The 17,423-nt window shown below is 38.1% G+C and overlaps 1 protein-coding gene across 5 annotated transcripts in view; it reads left to right on the plus strand.

Moving 5' to 3' along the window:
- Window positions 1-17,423, plus strand: part of GPATCH2L (G-patch domain containing 2 like) — a 52,193-nt gene that overhangs the window by 29,983 nt on the left and 4,787 nt on the right. For 4 of the 5 annotated variants that reach the window (XR_004057266.1, XM_010382691.2, XM_010382690.2 and 1 more), the window contains exon 9: window positions 14,816-14,910. Coding sequence is in view for 4 of the 5 variants with exons in the window: in XM_010382691.2 (XP_010380993.1) it covers window positions 14,816-14,910 (95 nt within the window). In the remaining variant the exon portion in view is untranslated. Of the gene's footprint in view, window positions 1-14,815; window positions 14,911-17,171; window positions 17,415-17,423 lie in introns of those variants that run through there. The other variant, XM_010382692.2, reaches the window with a different exon arrangement.

The following is a 17,423-nucleotide window of genomic DNA, read 5'->3' on the forward strand; positions in this document are numbered from 1 at the left end:
CAGTCCTTTCCTGCCTCTGAACCTTTGCTCTTTTTCCCTTTGACTGGAAAACTGTCTTTGAGCTGCTGCTTGTCTCAGCTCAGGTGCCACCTTGTCAAGGAGACCACTCAGACCATCCCGTCTAAGGGGCCACCTCCAGCACTTCCTGCTCATTATCTGTTTGTTTCCTTTATTGCTCTATCACAGTCTGAAATGAATTTGCTTATTAGTTTATTTTAGTGGGTTTGGTTTTTCTTTTTCTTTTTTTTCTTTTTCACTTTATCCCTCAGTCTTTCCCACTAGAATATAAGCTTCAGAGTACTGGGATGTTGTCTTGTTCCCAATAACTCCCTAACACAGTATCTGGGACTTGTTAGGCATTAATATATATTAGTCAAACGAGTGACTCCTTACAAATATAAATTCTTTTAGGTGACGTGGGAAGTAAATATGGTTTTAATGGTAGCACCCCCTACAGGGCCGTTATGCAGAAGAGTAGCTAATGGGCTGGACCCTAGAAGTTTTATTGTTTCTGTTGTCACAAAGAATTTCTTTCCAAGGTTCTGATAACTCTTTTTTTCCCTAATAAGTTCTTAAATGGTTATGTTCATAGTTTTTGAGGTGCAGGCTGCATAAAGAAGTTACTCCTTCGTGGATACAGTTAGAACTTCTACTGTGGGCTATAATAATAAATTTTGCACCATAACCTACTGCCAGATCTTTCTACTGAAATATTGGTATTTCTGTACAGAATGTCTTTTGAAAAGAGAGACCATCACAAATGGTGTTATTAAGAATGTGGAACCAGTCTAGGCTATAACATTGTGAGACCTTGTTTCTATAGAAAATTTTTTAAAAAATGAGTTGTGTCAGCCAGGTGCAGTGGCTCAAGCCTGTAATCCCAGCACTTTGGGAGGCCGAGATGGGCGGATCACGAGGTCAGGAGATCGAGACCATCCTGGCTAACACGGTGAAACCCCGTCTCTACTAAAAAAATACAAAAAACTAGCTGGGCGAGGTGGTGGGCACCTGTAGTCCCAGCTACTCAGGAGGCTGAGGCAGGAGAATGGTGTGAACCTGGGAGGTGGAGCTTGCAGTGAGCTGAGATCCGGCCACTGCACTCCAGCCTGGGCGACAGAGCGAGACTCCGTCTCAAAAAAAAAAAAAAAAATCCGTTGTGTCTGGTGACGTACACCTGTAGTCTCAGCTACTTGGGAGGCTGAGGTGGGATGATTGCTTGAGCTCAGGAGGTCAAGGTTTTAGTGAGCTGTGATGATGCCACTGCACTCTAGCCTGGATGACAGAGTGAGACCCTGTCTCAAAAAAAAAAAAAGAATGTGGAAAATTGTGGAGTGATATAAACTATTAGTAGTAAGGCCTTTCCTTCGGTAGCATGATGTTTATTCATCATTAATTCATTTAGCATTTGCTGGGATCCTGCTGTGAGCCAGCCTCTTTGTTTAGATACCACCCTCAAGGAGCTTACGTTCTCGTGGGAAAGTCAGGTATGGAAGTTGACAATTACAATAAAGGTTTGAAAAAGCACAGAGGAGGGACCCCTAACTTCGAGGCTCAGGGAGATCTTTTTAGAGGTTGTGCTGAAGCTGTCAGAGAAGACAACAAGATTTTAATCCATAGGAAAACAGTCCTTCAGCTGTTTGTCTTAATACCAAATAAAATAATGTCTGTGTATACTGTTTGGGAAAATGATTTGAGTAGCATGATACCATGTCAGAATGCTGAAAGTGGATTACTTTCCCTCCTCTCTTTACCTCTGCTACCTAGAGCTGTGCTGTGCTGAGATCAGTATTCGTACTTTGGTTAGGCTTCCTGTTTCTTTTAAAAGCCTTATCCTACTGTGCTTCTATGTACTCAGCCCTAGGGTAATAATGCTTATTGTTTTGGACCATTGCTGAAAGCAAAGGAGAGAGAATGTGGACAATCATACATCCTCTTTGTCCTTCTAGACATCATACCCAGGGCAATAGATACCAAGTGGGTTGCATACATGAAGGTTTTTTGGGACAGGGGAAGTACATTTTTAAACTTACATTTATTTATAGCTGATCCTTCAAATTTTTTTTGTTTTAAATTGTACATATGTGTCTAGTAGCATGTATTTATATTTTATGTGTATGTACTACACATATCATATTTTTTCAGATTTTTTACTCTTGAGGGTACACATCAATAAAACCTGGCAACCACTGCTCCATAGGAAATGATCAGTGCAAGTGACTTCTATGCAATGTTTAGAAAATGTGAATGATGACATACTGAGCTCTCAGGGTAACTGGTCACTCCTTTGTAATAGTTCCTCCCCAGCAGGGGGTTAGTGAGGATGGAACCGTTTAGCTCCAGTGTGGCAGACTGATGAGACTGGATTCAGAACAGGGCAGTAGGCTTTGCAAAGACTGGATCATTTAGCAAAAGCCTGGCACCAAGGAGGAGTGTGAAGGAGTAAGTGGCAGAAGAAGCAGGTGAATGACTATACTAAAAACTGTTTCGAATGGAAATTGTATCTTTTTCTTGTCCCATTTTATTTGTAGTAGGGAAACATTTATTTCAAAGCATCTGGACAGCATTGGAAATTTCACATGCATCATTAGCATGGTGTGTGTGTGTCGGGGGGAGGGGGGTGACTATGTTATCATTAGTGGTATAATTTTATTTTGCAAAGAGAAGTGTTTCCTGTTTTATCACAGCTTTCCCTGAGGAGGGTTGGTGTATTAATTTGCTGTATTGCCTCCTGGCTGTTCCCAGGCTGTTTTTCCTCTTCATCATGGAATTTTTAATGGCCCTACTGCCTCTTGGGAAGCATGTGAGGAAGAGTTCCTCAGGGAGTGCTTCCCTTTTTTCACATGCCTATAATTACTCTCCTTTAAGAGCACAAAGAGTTCGATAATCATGCCTGAACTATGAAGGTTCTCTCCTGTCAGGTTACTGAGCTGAGGCTGCTTCTTGCCTGGACACTGCCAATTCCATTCTCCCAAGCAAGAGGAAGGGCTTTTCAACAGTTTCCTCCCTGCTAGAACCGTATGCTTTTCTGGTTCTCAGAATAGGTGGGGGCGGGGGGCGTTGGGAGGATGGCGCATGACCTAAAATCCTCTCTTGTTTAGTATTTCATTGCTATAAACAAATAAATAATTGGACCATAATCTTAAAATAACATTTTATTGATGTATCGTTTTAGTACAGCCCACATGACAGGTGCAGTGGATGGGAAGGTTTGTGGTCTTTGTACCATCTAATAGATTTATGGATTTCAGGAATACCACTCTGGAAATAGTTAACTTGGTGGTTTTCAACCCTGGCTGCAAGTGGAATCACCTAAGAAGCTTTAAGAAAATATATCCATGCTGGGCCCTACTTCCAGAGATTCTGATTTAACTGGTCTGGAATGAGGCCTAGACATTGGCATTATTTTAAAGCTCCCTAGGTGATTAATATGCAACCAGGGTTAAGAACTGTTGTCCTAAATGCATATGGTTTTGTGACTGGTGCTTTGTAATTTGCTTAATAGGGGCTCCCATTTCATAATTGGCATGAACTCTGTACTTTGGTATGGTATGCACCATTCCTTATAGGAGGTAGACCCCTGGACTTCTCTTAGTTTTGGAGAACCTACTGCAGGTAAAGAAGAGTGTTAGTATCTGCACAGTGCCCAGCACATAGTTCTTAATAAATGGAGGGGCAGAGTTTTGTCAGGTGGCTGTATGGATAGTTGGATTATTGGCTGGCCGTGTGGATGAAATCCATAAACCAACTGTTTTGGTTTGGTTGTTTTGGTTGCTAGTATTGGGATTTGCTGTTAAAGGTGTAATACTTGGTAGTGGTGTTAAGAATTGCTGCTGCTCAAACAGCAGATGGTGTGATTGGCGTTCTAGTAGAGGCAGTGGTATTGTTAAGGGCACAGTCACAAACTTGTAATAAGGAGACTAGTGCTGCAAGCAGTTTTTCCCAAAATGAGAGATTTGTTGATTGTGAAGGATAGTTTTTCTTACTGTTATTACCAAAGAAAATGATAAGTAGGATTTATCAATTGCTACATACAGGTCAGTTGCATCTGTGTGATGCATAAGTCACCAATTGCAGTTTTTGAGTGCCAAAACTTTTCATGGCAGTGTTTTAGTTTTCTCCAACTCAAAGGAAAGATCAACTTGTAGTGACCTTTCCTTTATTTTGGAAGATAATTTGGTCATGCATTACCATTTTAATTTATTCTTTCTTTAAGCTCTTGACATAGCAAAGTACTGATATCTCTTCTTTTCATATAGTCAGCTTCCTTTGTAAATAAACTATTTTTTCTTTGAGAAATCTTATTTTTAGTTGCAGTAAGGATGGCAGATATCAGCCTGGTATGCAAATATTGTACGTTTCTTAATGAATGGATGAAAAGTTTCATAGCTTCTACTTTCTTCATAGACCATTGGCATAGGTGGTAGGAGATTAAGAGTGTGGATATTAGTGTCAGGCAGACCTGGGTGAGAATCCTGGCTTTACCCAGGCAAATGACTTAATCTTCCCATACCTCAATTTCTACATCTTTAAAATGGAAATATCAATACTTTTTAAATTGGTTGAGTGGGGATCAAAATGAAATAATATATGTAAATATTTAGCATCCTGGTACATTTTTGTTATGTAGTTACTGCCCTACCCCGTCCTTAGGATAACTGCAATTTTAAAAACTTTGAGTTGGCTTCCAGAGTCATTTGCTAATTAGATGTAATACAGATTCTTGAGGTGCTTAAATGGCCTCAAATGGTCTATAAGAGGAGGCATTTGGACAGAGTTGGGATTAAAAGAAAAAGAGAGACAGAGAGACCTTCCTGCCCATTAGAGAGTTGAAATAGGATAGGCTGAGCTCATTTGTAATTCATTTTATGTGTTCACAAACGTTATGATCTACATATCAGAGTTGTGTGCCCAGCTGGCTGTGCCACTTGACAAGGAGTTTCAAAGAGTAAGAAGAAGACTCACTTCATGCTATTAATTTTGACCTTTGGAGCCATAATAAACAGCCTGAGGTTTTACCTCAGGGCTTGGGGGAAGGAACCTTTTATTAGTCCTGTATCTGTTGATGCTGTGAAGTACAGTATTGCTTTCTCACCTCTTTAGTACCTCAGTTTTGGCCATGTGTGAAGCAATGTTTCTGCTGTAGTATTGTCTATAAGGTTGCCCAAGCCTATTGGAACTGCCCATTGTATAGTACACAGTTCTTGAATCTTTTGTCCTCTATTGGAGGGTCTCATTGACAGTGGCTGTCAGCTGGCTGGCATCTTACTGCCTAAGTGGAATGATGAAAGCATTTTCTCTCTCTCTCTGTTTTTCCATTGTAACATACCCATCTTTCCAACTGATGTGAAATGATTAGACTCTTATGGGTGGCATGAAACAGCTTCATGATATGCCTACCTTAGCCCAGCTAAGGGAATTAGATTAGGGAGAATTTTCAGGTGCCAGTGAGCAGTTTGTCACAGACTACTGAGGGTTAGATTTAAGTGAAAACCATTAGTGGAATTGCTAGGATCGCTTCCTGTTAGATAAGCCGCCTCTGTTTCCTATGATAATTGTGAAGTGGTTTTTTTTTTCTTTTTTTTTCTTCCTAGCTGCTCCTAGTGCCATAGGCCTAGATCTTTTCCCAGGTGCAAGTCTGTGAAAATATTTCCCCCTCTGACTGCTTAATAAATGTCAGTAAACCCTAAAGGTAAAATCGCATGTGAGAAAGGAGTCTCACATTTAATCTAGGGATTAAATCCCTAGATTTAATCCTCCTTTTTCTCCTTTTACCCTAGCACTTACTTGTTCTCTGATTACAACTCAGTGTCTCGGAGTATTAATTCTTTCTTTAGAAACTGGCCTTCCTACTATGTTGTGAGCTCCTGGGGACAGGACCTCAGCTCAGTCATCTTTTTTCTTCCTCTGCACATCCAGCATAGTATGTTACATTGGGTAGGCCTCCATAAATTTTTGTTAAAAATAACTGAGGTGAACAGATTAGTAATTAAGGAGAATAATTGGAATATATGATATATATGACCTTTGGTCCCTAGAAACATCAAATTTTTTCCTGGTGTTACTTGTTTGTGTTAAAGAAAAAGTATAGAAAACAAATACCCTTTTTACATTGAAATTTATTAACTTTCTAATTTTTAATTTTTGTGGGTACATAGTAGGTGTATATACTTCTGGGGTACAAGAGACGGTTTGATATAGGCATGTAATGCATAATAATTACATCATGGAGAATGGGATATCCATCCCCTCAAGCATTTATCCTTTGTGTTACGAACAAACCAATTTTACTCTTTTATTTTAAAACATACAGTTAGATTATTATTGACTATAACCACCCTGTTGTGCTATCAAATAGTAGATCTTATTCATTCTTTCACTTTTTTTTGTACATATTAACCATCCACATTCCTCACCACCCTCATTACCCTTCCCAGCCTCTGGTAACCATCCTTCTACTCTCTATCTCCATTAGTTCAATTGTTTTGATTTTTAGATCCCACAAATAAGTGAGAACATGTAATTTTTGACTTTCTGTGCCTGGTCTATTTTGCTTATTATAATTATCTCCATTTTCGCCCATGTTGTTGCAAATAACAGGATCTCATTCTTTTTTATGGCTGAATAGTACTGCATTGTGTATATGCACCACATTTTCTTTATCCGTTCATCAGTTGATGGACACTTAGGTTGCTTCCAGATGTTGGCTATTGTGAACAGGGCTGCAGCAAACTTGTGGGTACAGATATCTCTTTGATATACTGATTTCCTTTCTTTTGGGTATTTACCCAGTAGTGGGATTGCTGGATCATAAAATAGAGTCAAAAAAGACTCTATTTTTAGTTTTTTTGAGGAACCTCCAAACTGTTCTCCATAGTGGTTGTACTAATTTACATTCCCACCAACAGCGTACGAAGGTTACCTTTTCACCGCATCCTCACCAGCATTATTAGTTCTATTTTGGATGTAAACCAATTTAACTGGGGTGAGATGATATCTCATTGTAGTTTTGATTTGCATTTCTCTGATGATCAGTGATATTGAGCACCTTTTCATATGCCTGTTTGCCACTTATATGTCTTTTGAGAAATATCTGTTCAAATCTTTTGCCCATTTTTTGATTGAATTATTAGATTTTTTTTCTATAGAGTTGTTTGAGCTCCTTATATATTCTCATTATTAACGCTTTGTCAGATGGGTAGTTTGCAGGTATTTTCTCCCATTCTGTGGGTTGTCTGTTCACTTTGTTGATTGTTTCCTTTGCTGTGCAGAAGGTTTTTAACTCAATGTGATCCCATTTGTCCATTTTTGCCTTGGTTGCTGTGATTGTGGGATATTACTAAAAAAATTTTTGCCCAGACCAATGTCCTGGAGATTTTTCCCAGTGTTTTCTTATAGTAGTTTCATAGTTTGAGATTTCAAATTTAAGTCTTTAATCTACTTGATTTGATTTTGTATATGCTGAGAGATAGGGGTCTAGTTTCATTCTTCTGCATATGGACATCCAGTTTTCCCTGCACCGTTTATTGAAGAGACTGTCTTTTCCCCAGTGTATGTTCTTGGCACCTTTGTTGAAAATGAGTTCACTCTGCATGTGTGGATTTGTTTCTGGGTTCTCTGTTCTGTTCCATTGGTCTGTGTGTCTGTTTTTATGCCAGTACAATGCTATTTCAGTTACTATAGCTTTGTAGTATAATTTGAAGCCAGGTAATGTGGTTCCTTCAGTTTTGTTCTTTTTGTTTAGGATAGCTTTGGCTATTCTGGGTCTCTTGTGGTTCCATATAAATTTTAGGATTCCTTTTTCTATTTCTGTGAAGAATGTCATTGGTATTTTGATAGGAATTGCATTGAATCTGTAGATTGTTTTGGGTAGTATGGACATTTTAAAAGTATTGATTCTTTCAATCCATGAACGTGGAGTATCTTTCCATTTTTTTGGTGTCTTCAATTTTTTTATCCATGTTTTATATGTTCATTATAGAGATCTTTTACTTCTTTAAGTTAATTTCTAGGTATTTAATTTTATTTGTGGCTACTATAAATGGGGTTAATTTTTAAATTTCTTTTTCAGATTGTTCACTCTTGGCATATAGAAATGCTACTGATTTTTTTGTGTTGATCTTGTATCTTGCAACTTTACTGAACTTGTTTATCACTACTAATAGTTTTGTGGTACAGTCTTTAGGTTTTTCCAAATATAAGTTCCTATCATCTACAAACAAGGATACTTTGACTCCTTCCTTTTCAGTTTGGATGCCCTTTAGTTCTTTTTCTTGTCTGATTATTCTAGCTAGGACTTTCAGTCCTAAATTGAATAACAGTGGTGAAGGCGGGTATCCTTACCATGTTTCTAATCTTAGAAGAGAGACTTTCAGTTTTTCCCCATTCAGTATGATACTAGCTGTGGGCCTGTCATGTATGACTTTTATTATGTTGAGGTATGTTCCTTCTATACCCAGTTTTTTGAGGATTTTTATTCTATATAAAAAAAATGAACTTTTCATTAACTTTAAAAATGAGTGATTTTTGAAGGTGAACTATTCCTTAAACTAGCTTGCCATTGGCAGACAGACTGTTTGCTCTCCATAGGAGTGACTCTAAACATCTTTATTCCAAATCTAAAGCAGTCACTTCAGTTATTTTTTTGCCAACATTGGTTCTATTAAACATGCATGTATTTCTCAAAGTATTTTTTTTCCCTAAAAGTACATTCCTGCCCCAAGGACATAGTGATCTGCCCAGTTTCCTAAGTAACACTGCAGTTTTAACAACTCACCTGATCTTTCAGTTACCTGCAGTAAAAAAGAAAACAGAAATGTGTTTATGCTTGGATAGAAAGAATCCTCTTTCCATTAATTGTTAATCTTCAGCATTCACCTTCACACTTGTAATAAGAATTTAGTGACTTTTTCTGCGATAAGAATTTTTTTAAAAAGAGTGTACTTTTTGCTTTTAGTGCTCTTTCTTCCAACTCTGCCCTGGCAAATGCCACCACAGTGGGGAAACTATCACACTCTTAGGGGAAGTACTGATCCCACACTTACACTGTGAAAGAAGCATATGCCCCAGGTTTTACTGGCCTGAGTGAAGATTGTCCCTGAGGCCCTGATCAGATGAAACAGAAAAGGCATAGCCTGTCTTTTCTCTAATTGCGTATGTACTGGGGAATAGTATTTTTATCTAAGTGTATATTAATTTAATCATTCTATTATTCTTTAGGTTGAATAGTTAGATCTGTATTATTGACTAGGTTGACTCTGGGAATTTGGTAGATTTTTCAATTCAGTAATTTTCAAAGTAGGTAGGTGCTTATCAGAATTACCCAGGGAAAAATTTAAAAATAAGTATGTTACTGATTCTCCTCCCACTCCTGCCCAGCCTACTAAATTAGGATCTTGATAGGGACATGTGTATTTAGTAAAAGCTCCTTATATAATTCTGATAACCATTTGCCACTCCAGTTGAGAGTTAAGTTTTAACTTGGTGGAGACTTTAACTTAATACTTAGCCTTTTATACACTATGCCTAATTGAAAGATCACTTCCCCTAGCATATTACATGGTTTGCAACCCAAGAACAACCATATACTACTCTTGAAAAATAGTTTTGAAGTATCTCGTTAATCTTTTACCCTTTCTACTTGCAGGAAGCGTCTCTGTGTTGATGAGAAAGAGAAACTTAGACTCTTTTATCCTTTTTGTTACCGCATTTGTGCTTTTGTCCCTCTTTTAGTTTCCATTTTGAGAGTAAACAGTGATGCTTTCAAAGTAAAATAACACACATTAAATAAATAACACGTTAAAAAGAAAAGGAGCCAAGTGGTTGTTAAGTACCCATAAATGAAAATGGGGTTGGGGAAGTGGTCAACCTCTTTATTTTTCCTTCCCTTCTCTAATTTTTTATGTCTGCAACCCTTGATGATCTGGAATTATTTGGGGATAAACAAAAAACTGGAACTACCTCTTCGATAGGAAGCCGAAGCTGTAGCAGTTGCCTTAGCCACATGCTAAGGTTCCCCAAAATAATACAGGCGGCCCTGCCAGCCCCACACGTAGTAGTATTCTTTATTCCTGAGCAGGGCTGTGCTAATGTTCTGGATGTGCCATGCTGCATGACAGCTTCTGTTTCCTGCCTCTAAATCCTCTTGCTCTAAGCACCCAACTTCCTTCTTCTTTTCCCCAGACTTGTTCTTTTTTTTTAGTTCTTCTTTTTAAATTTTTATTTTATTTTTAAAAAACTGACACATAATGGTTGTACGTATTTATGGGGTACACAGTGGCATTTCAATACATACAATATGTAGTGATCAAATCAGGGTCATTAGCATATACATCTGCTCAAACATTTATCATTTCTTTTTGTTAGAAGCATTCAATATCCTCCTAGCTATTTGAAACTGTGTAATATATAATTGTTAACTGTAGTCACCGTACAGTACTGTAGAGCTAGAATTTATTCCTCCTATCTAGCTCTAAGTTTATATCTTTTAACAAATCCTTTTCTATCCCTCCCTTCCCATACCCCAGCCGGAAGTATCCTCTGTTCTACTTTTTCCTTCTATGAGATCAACTTTTTTAAGCTTCCACTTATGAGTGAGAACTGATGGTGTTTAACTTTCTGTTCCTGGCTTGTTTTCACTTAACCTAATATCCTCTGGTTCCATCCATGTGGCTGTGAATGACTGGATTTACTCTTTTTTTTTTTTTAATGCCTGAATAGTATCCCATTGTGTAGCAGGCTTGTTCTGGGTCCTCTTCCTTCTTTGTCCTCTAGGGTTCTTTCCAAGTAGATGGGGCTTTCACATAAGAAAATAGATTTTCCTAAGCTGTGAACTCTAGCAGTACTAATGTTCACTTAAAACCAAGAAAGAAGCAAAATGTCTTACTGTCCTATTATAACAGTTTGATCGTTTTTCTTCTTCCCTCCCCGAATCTTGTCTAGGAAGGGACATAGAGAAAAATGTCCTCGTATACTGACTGCTAAGATATGATGTTATTCTACCTCCTATGAAATAGCTCTCCAACCTCGAAATGTGTCTTAAGAGAAATGTTTTTTTTGTTTGTTTGTTTTTTTGTTTTTTTTTTTTGAGACGGAGTCTCGCTCTGCCGCCCAGGCTGGAGTGCAGTGGCCGGATCTCAGCTCACTGCAAGCTCCGCCTCGCGGGTTCACGCCATTCTCCTGCCTCAGCCTCCCGAGTAGCTGGGACTACAGGCGCCCGCCACGTCGCCCGGCTAGTTTTTGTATTTTTTAGTAGAGACGGGGTTTCACCGTGTTAGCCAGGATGGTCTCGATCTCCTGACCTCGTGATCCGCCCGTCTCGGCCTCCCAAAGTGCTGGGATTACAGGCTTGAGCCACCGCGCCCGGCCCTAAGAGAAATGTTTTAAGAGGGAAGGATCATTTAAACTGAGTTTTAAAAATGAACATACCTTCTCTTTATTGATACCCTAGTTTCTTTGTTATTTGTATTCTGTAACCTGAAAAGCTGCACAGCTGCAGGTAGAACTTGGCTATAAGATCCATCAAGGCAGAGATTGTCTCTTGTTTATCACTATATTCCTAGTGTTTAGTACAGTGCTTGGCAAGAGTAGGTGCTCAGTAAAAATTTAGTGAACAATGAAAGAAGCAGCAAAACTGCTTAGTAGAAAGGAAATAGTCCACAAAAGTACATACTTTTACAATAAAATAATTCACTTAACAAGCTTCATTACTTGATTTCCTTAGAAAGTCTTCAGTTCTTTCCTGTTATAACCAGAGGAATTTACAAAATCTGAAGGATTTAGGATATTCAAGACGACAGTTAGATTTAGGAATGGGGTGGTAGAAGTAGACCATTTACCACAGAGAGAAGTAATATGCTGGAGGCATAACAGTCAAGGATCACTTAATGTAGAGACAATTGACCTGAAGGCTAAACAATATCGCCTAGAGGAGCAGGGTGGTGGAAGGACCGCCTGAGCCATTGAACCCACAATAACACCCTAAGAGTTGCAGTGTAATAACCTGTGTGTGTAATAATAGGTAAGTAATACTTACTCTCAGTTTGCTAAAGTAAATAAGCATTTCCATTAAAAGTTGTTAAAAACTTAAACATTTTAGTGCATAATTTTTTTTTTTTACTTCCAAAATGACACTATCATTCCTTGAAAGTGTGAGATAAGTAGTACTGACTAGATCCATAAAAGAGTTGATAATATGGGCCTTTTCCCATGTTACCGACATATGTCAAACATACAAAATGGTAAAAATGATGGATGGGGGCAAATAAAAGGCAGTATTTGTGTAGCTCAAGTTGATACTCCAAGAATTAATATCTTAATATACTTCTTGAGTACTTATGCTTCTCATTTTGCATCTATCTCATGAAACTCAGCATATTGTAAACTGTGATCTTGAAGAGGCAGTGTTTTTAATTAACTTTTTATTGAAGGATAAACATACAGGGAAGAGTACAAAGAAATATACACTCAATGAACAGTCATAAAGTTACAGTCAAGTAACAAGCATCCAGATGAAGACAAAGAGCATTATCAGAAAGAACCCCAGAAGCTCCCTGTGCCTCTTTCTCTGCCTGTCTTCCTCTCGCCACTGCTGTAGAGCGTCACCATCCTGATGTCTAACAGTAACATGGTTTAGCTTGAAGCAATGGTGTCAACATTTTTTCTGAAAAGCTTTGGAGGTTCCTTTAATGAGCTTCAGATAAAGAGGAAAGAAGTATGACTATACACTGTTAGCCTTTGTTTGACTTTGTTTCTCCTTCTGAATCATGCCTGAGGATAAGGATGATTGAATAAGATCAGAGTGCTTGGATAGTCTCAGTTTAGGTCTGTACTCAAGTCCCACGTTTGTGGAAAAGATGGATGCTGTATGTGTTCCACATTTCTCTGTTTTGAGGAGAAAAACAATTTTGTCATGTCAACTTTATTTTCTGCTTGTGTCTGGACTTCAAAGGGAATTACCACCACTCCATTCAGACTGAAGTCCTGTCTGCCTTTGATGTTGTCATCTATGTTAATTTGTTATTAAATCAGCATGCTGCCTAGACTTATTCCCAGGATTTATGCAAGGTATGAAAAAGGAAGTGTTTTCTCTACTTTACACATTTATAATTAGCTGTTTAGAATTAACTATTTGGGCTTTCAGAATTAATTATTCATGAGGTATTTGACTTAATTTTCTGTACAGGACAGAGTGATCAATAAAAGGCGCTTTGGATGGAATTTTCCAAACCACTGGCTTTGTATTATAAATCTCAGCCTGTAACATTCTTCACATTCCTAGTTTCTTAGGATTTTAGTCAAATTCTTATGTTTTCCTATTTATAAATTGAATTGACTCTTAAACTTTTGCTATTTAGAGAAGTGAAAGTGTGTGTGTGTGTGCGCGCGCGCGGTGCGTGCATGCACCCCTTTCAACTGTGCAAGTTATTTTGGGGGCTTTCTGAGTCAAAAAATTTGTCCATTCAACAGCTGTCTTGTTGCCTTGCTAACCAGGTTTTCTTAGGTTTGTCTGAGGTTCCAGTTTTAAGACTACTAAGGGTCTTGATCCTCAGCTGGGACTACTGATTAGGAGTTTATCTGGTATAATTTTATATGTTATTTACTTTGGCTAGTTTTTTAAAATTGTGAAATGTACATAATATAAAATTTACTATTTTAACCATTTTTAAGTGTTCAGTTGGCCATTTGATTTTTAGAATTTGTATTCATTCATAGCAGTTTTAATCAACAGCTAATGAGGATCGCCTGTGTGCCTTGAGCCAAAGTTGGTAGATCATTGGAAAATTATCAAAGAAGTGTAAATAAAGTTTGTTCTCTAGATCCCTGTTCTTAAAGAGATTAAGCCTTCTTGTTTCATCAGAGAAGCAAGATATATGCACACCAGTTAAACATTGCTTCATGGTAGATGAGGCCCCACATGTTCAAGGGAACACTTTGTGTAAAGGTGAGACTCATTTTGGTCTTTAATCAGGGGCAGGATCTGTCCAGTTTGAGAGGGACAAAATCTTTACATACATAAAGAGTTTTTTTAGTGCTTTCTGCATGGCCAGGCCCTGAGCTAAACACTTTGTAACATACATAAAGATTTTTATTTTACTTCTTAATTTGCATACAGTACAATACATTCTTGGGGAACAGTGGTGAACTAAAATAGCATACCAGCTAGTTCAGTGTTAAGCCCATTGTCTTTCACAGAATCATTTGCTTTTAAAATAAGCTGAATATTCAGATGAAGGAACATATTGTCACATAATTAGAAAAAAAAAAAAAAGAAAATATTTTTATTTTCTTTTTTTGCCTGTAAAATAAAAAACATAATTAGTATTTTTAGAAGTCACAGAAGCCAAACTTACTTAACTTGTGATGTAGACAGTATTAAAAATTCAGATTTACATGGCAGGAGGTTAAACTTCCTATTAAAATTCTGTGCAAATATCTGTGTTCATGCAGCATTAAACTTTTCAATGTATTACCTCTTGGGAGTAAGTATTTCATTAGTGAGTTTAGAACAATTGTGGTTGTAGTTTTTATGAAAAATAATTGTATAAAAATAAGCATGTAATGCAACACATATTTATTGAAATTAGTCTTGAATATCTCCTACGCTGAAATCAGGTAAAAAGTTTAGAATGGGTGTATATTGTGGATAAAGAGTGAGTTATTATTAATTCTGAATAATGTTGTCCCAATGCTTAATGGCAAAAGATGGTGCCCATTTTATTTATGTCTGTAATGGGTTAAGGATTTAAACTGGGCTACATGTAATGTCTTACAATAAGAATTAAAAAGTTCAAACCTTTTTTCTCTTCTTAATCTGCAGACAGGCAAATGTACATTGGGGACCACCATGTTCACGTGACATCAAGAGGAAGCGGAAACCAGTGGCCACAGCATCTTTGTCTAGCCCCAGTGCAGGTGATTACATGCAGTTATCATTTATTGAGCATGTACCGTGTGTCAGGCACTAAATTATGTGTTTCGTATACCTTTTCATGTAATGTTTGTGATAGTGTAGATCATTTTATTCCCACTTTACATGGGAAAACTGAGACTACAAGAAATAATTAGCCTAGTTCTCGCTGATTCTGAAGTCTGTGCTTTTTCACTGTTACATGACTGTCTAGAGTTTGAAACCCTATATTCCACTATCAGCAATCTCCAGTCATCTGAGCTTTTGTTTTAGCACAGACAGGAAATTAGGTCCATGTTAATGAAAGTCCAAGTGAGGTGGCAGTTCAGTCAGCAGTCAGGCAGTCACACGGGGTTATTTACTTTCTTATTTTGCATACCGTACAGTACATTCTCACTGCTTTTATAAGTGGACTGCTAATATTTTACTGGTCATGACATTCCTAATTAAAAACAATTTTTTAGGCTAAAACTTTTCATTTTTTTTTTTTTTTTAAACAAAACTAACACTAATTGGTAGAAGCCAAAATAGTGCTTATCTTTGGTGGGAGGAGGGGGGCAGTGACCAAGAGAGGGCACAAAGAAGCCTTCGGGGCTGTTGGCAGTGCTCCATATGATGAACTTGGTGTGGTGTATGGCTGCTTACATAGGTAGAATCTGGAGCTGTGCACTTAGGATTGATGTCCTTCACTGTGTGTATGTTATCCTTCAATGAAAAAAAGGGGAGAGTTATGTATTTATTAATATTTCAGTGAGAAAACTGGATATTGAATATGTCATTGAATATTTTATTTTCTTTAGAAAATGCTACCTATTGTATAGATCAGAGCAGTTGATAGCTGAATAGAGAGTAAACCTCAGACAGATGGGGAGGGAGCCCTATCCTCTACCTTGACTTAGTAAGTTTTGGTGAACTGTGAAATTGTCCTCTTTGAGCTTCTGTTTGTGATGTCTGCTTGATGGTGGTTCATACTGGACAGTCTTCATCACAGGTCTGATGATTATAGTACTTTATTTATTTATTTATTTTTTTTAGTGCTTTCCACATGGCCAGGCCCTGAGCTGAACACTTTGTAAACATTATTTCACCTAATCTTTGCAACAGCCTTGTAAGGTAGACGCTGTTTTTATTCCCAATTTACACATGAGAAAACCAAGGCTTAAATCACTTCCCTGAGGCCACGTGGTTGATAAATTGCAGAGCCAAGATCAGACCAGTTTCCCTGTGACTCTAGAGCTGTCCTCTCGAGCACTGCAGGTGTTCTTCTTTTTGTATACAACAGGATCAAGTCCAGACTGTGACCCCACATCAAAACTCAGATCCTCATTCAGTCTGTGGTATTGGAAGCATTAAAAGAAACCCACCCTTCTTTTATCTTTCTGTTCTTTTTTTTTCTCCTTAATATCTAGCTTCTAGTTTTAGCTTTTAATTGCTTATAAGAGAGGAACGAACCATTGGGAAGAGTTGAAAATCCTTATTCCATATTCAGGTTGGGAAATGTACGTGTGTGGGGTTGGGTGTTAAACAAGACTTGAGCATTAAACATTTCCCCTCCTGAGCCCAGCTCCTCTCCTCTCACTTGTTGGCTAAGCCCTGCTTCACTGAGCATTTTCTTTTTTTTCTACCCACAACCTGAGTGCCCCATGGAGGTGAAGGACATAGCCTGAGTCTGTGCCATCAGTCAGTAGAACAAATGGGCTTGCTCTGCCTAACATCGGGCCATCTCGGATTCCACCTCTTTTATAGGAATGAGTGATGAAGAGAGGTGCGTTCCGCTTTGCCGCTGTATTAATACACATCAGGGGCCAGCTTCTGGCACTAAATCACGCTACTGCATACATCTGTTATCGGACTCCTCACCAGTGTGATGAACAAGACTGCAGATAGAGGCTTCCTTGTGTCATTCTTTATAGGATTTTCCTAAAAGAATAAATAGCTCAGATCTCTGCCAACACTCTCCCCTGTCACTGTGATGAATTCAGCTTCTTTCTTAAACATGCAGCCACAAATCTTTTCCCTTTTTCCCCTCCCCCACTGGTAGAAAGTTTTGAGTTGAAATTGACTGAATTTAAAGATATTAATAAGGGTAGAGAGGTGAAGAGCAGGAAGAAACAGTATGTCTTCCTTGTCTTTTTGTAGTAATAGTAACAAAAGGCCAAGGAAAAAGACCGTAAATGACCATAGGGTTGTTAAATAGACCCATTTTGAAAGTGTAGCACCTTTATTTTCTTTGTATCTTCATTCTCCCCTCCTTATGGCTTTCTAGCCTGCAGATGTCTAGTGCACGGAACCACATCCTGGATCTTAGTGAGCAAGCATGCTAACCTGCTTCTGAGACTTGATACACCAGAACAGGGATTTTCCCGCAAGTGTCTCCCTCATGCTGAAGTGAACTAGCTGAATATGCTCTTAAAGAATGTACTCAGAAAAGAAAAAAAAAATGGATTATCTTCTCCAAAATTTGAGACTAAGTAGCTGTAAAAAACATAATAAACCCAGATGAAAACCAGACTTCGTT

Source organism: Rhinopithecus roxellana, chromosome 5 (assembly GCF_007565055.1).
Source record: "Rhinopithecus roxellana isolate Shanxi Qingling chromosome 5, ASM756505v1, whole genome shotgun sequence".
NCBI lineage: Eukaryota > Metazoa > Chordata > Mammalia > Primates > Cercopithecidae > Rhinopithecus > Rhinopithecus roxellana.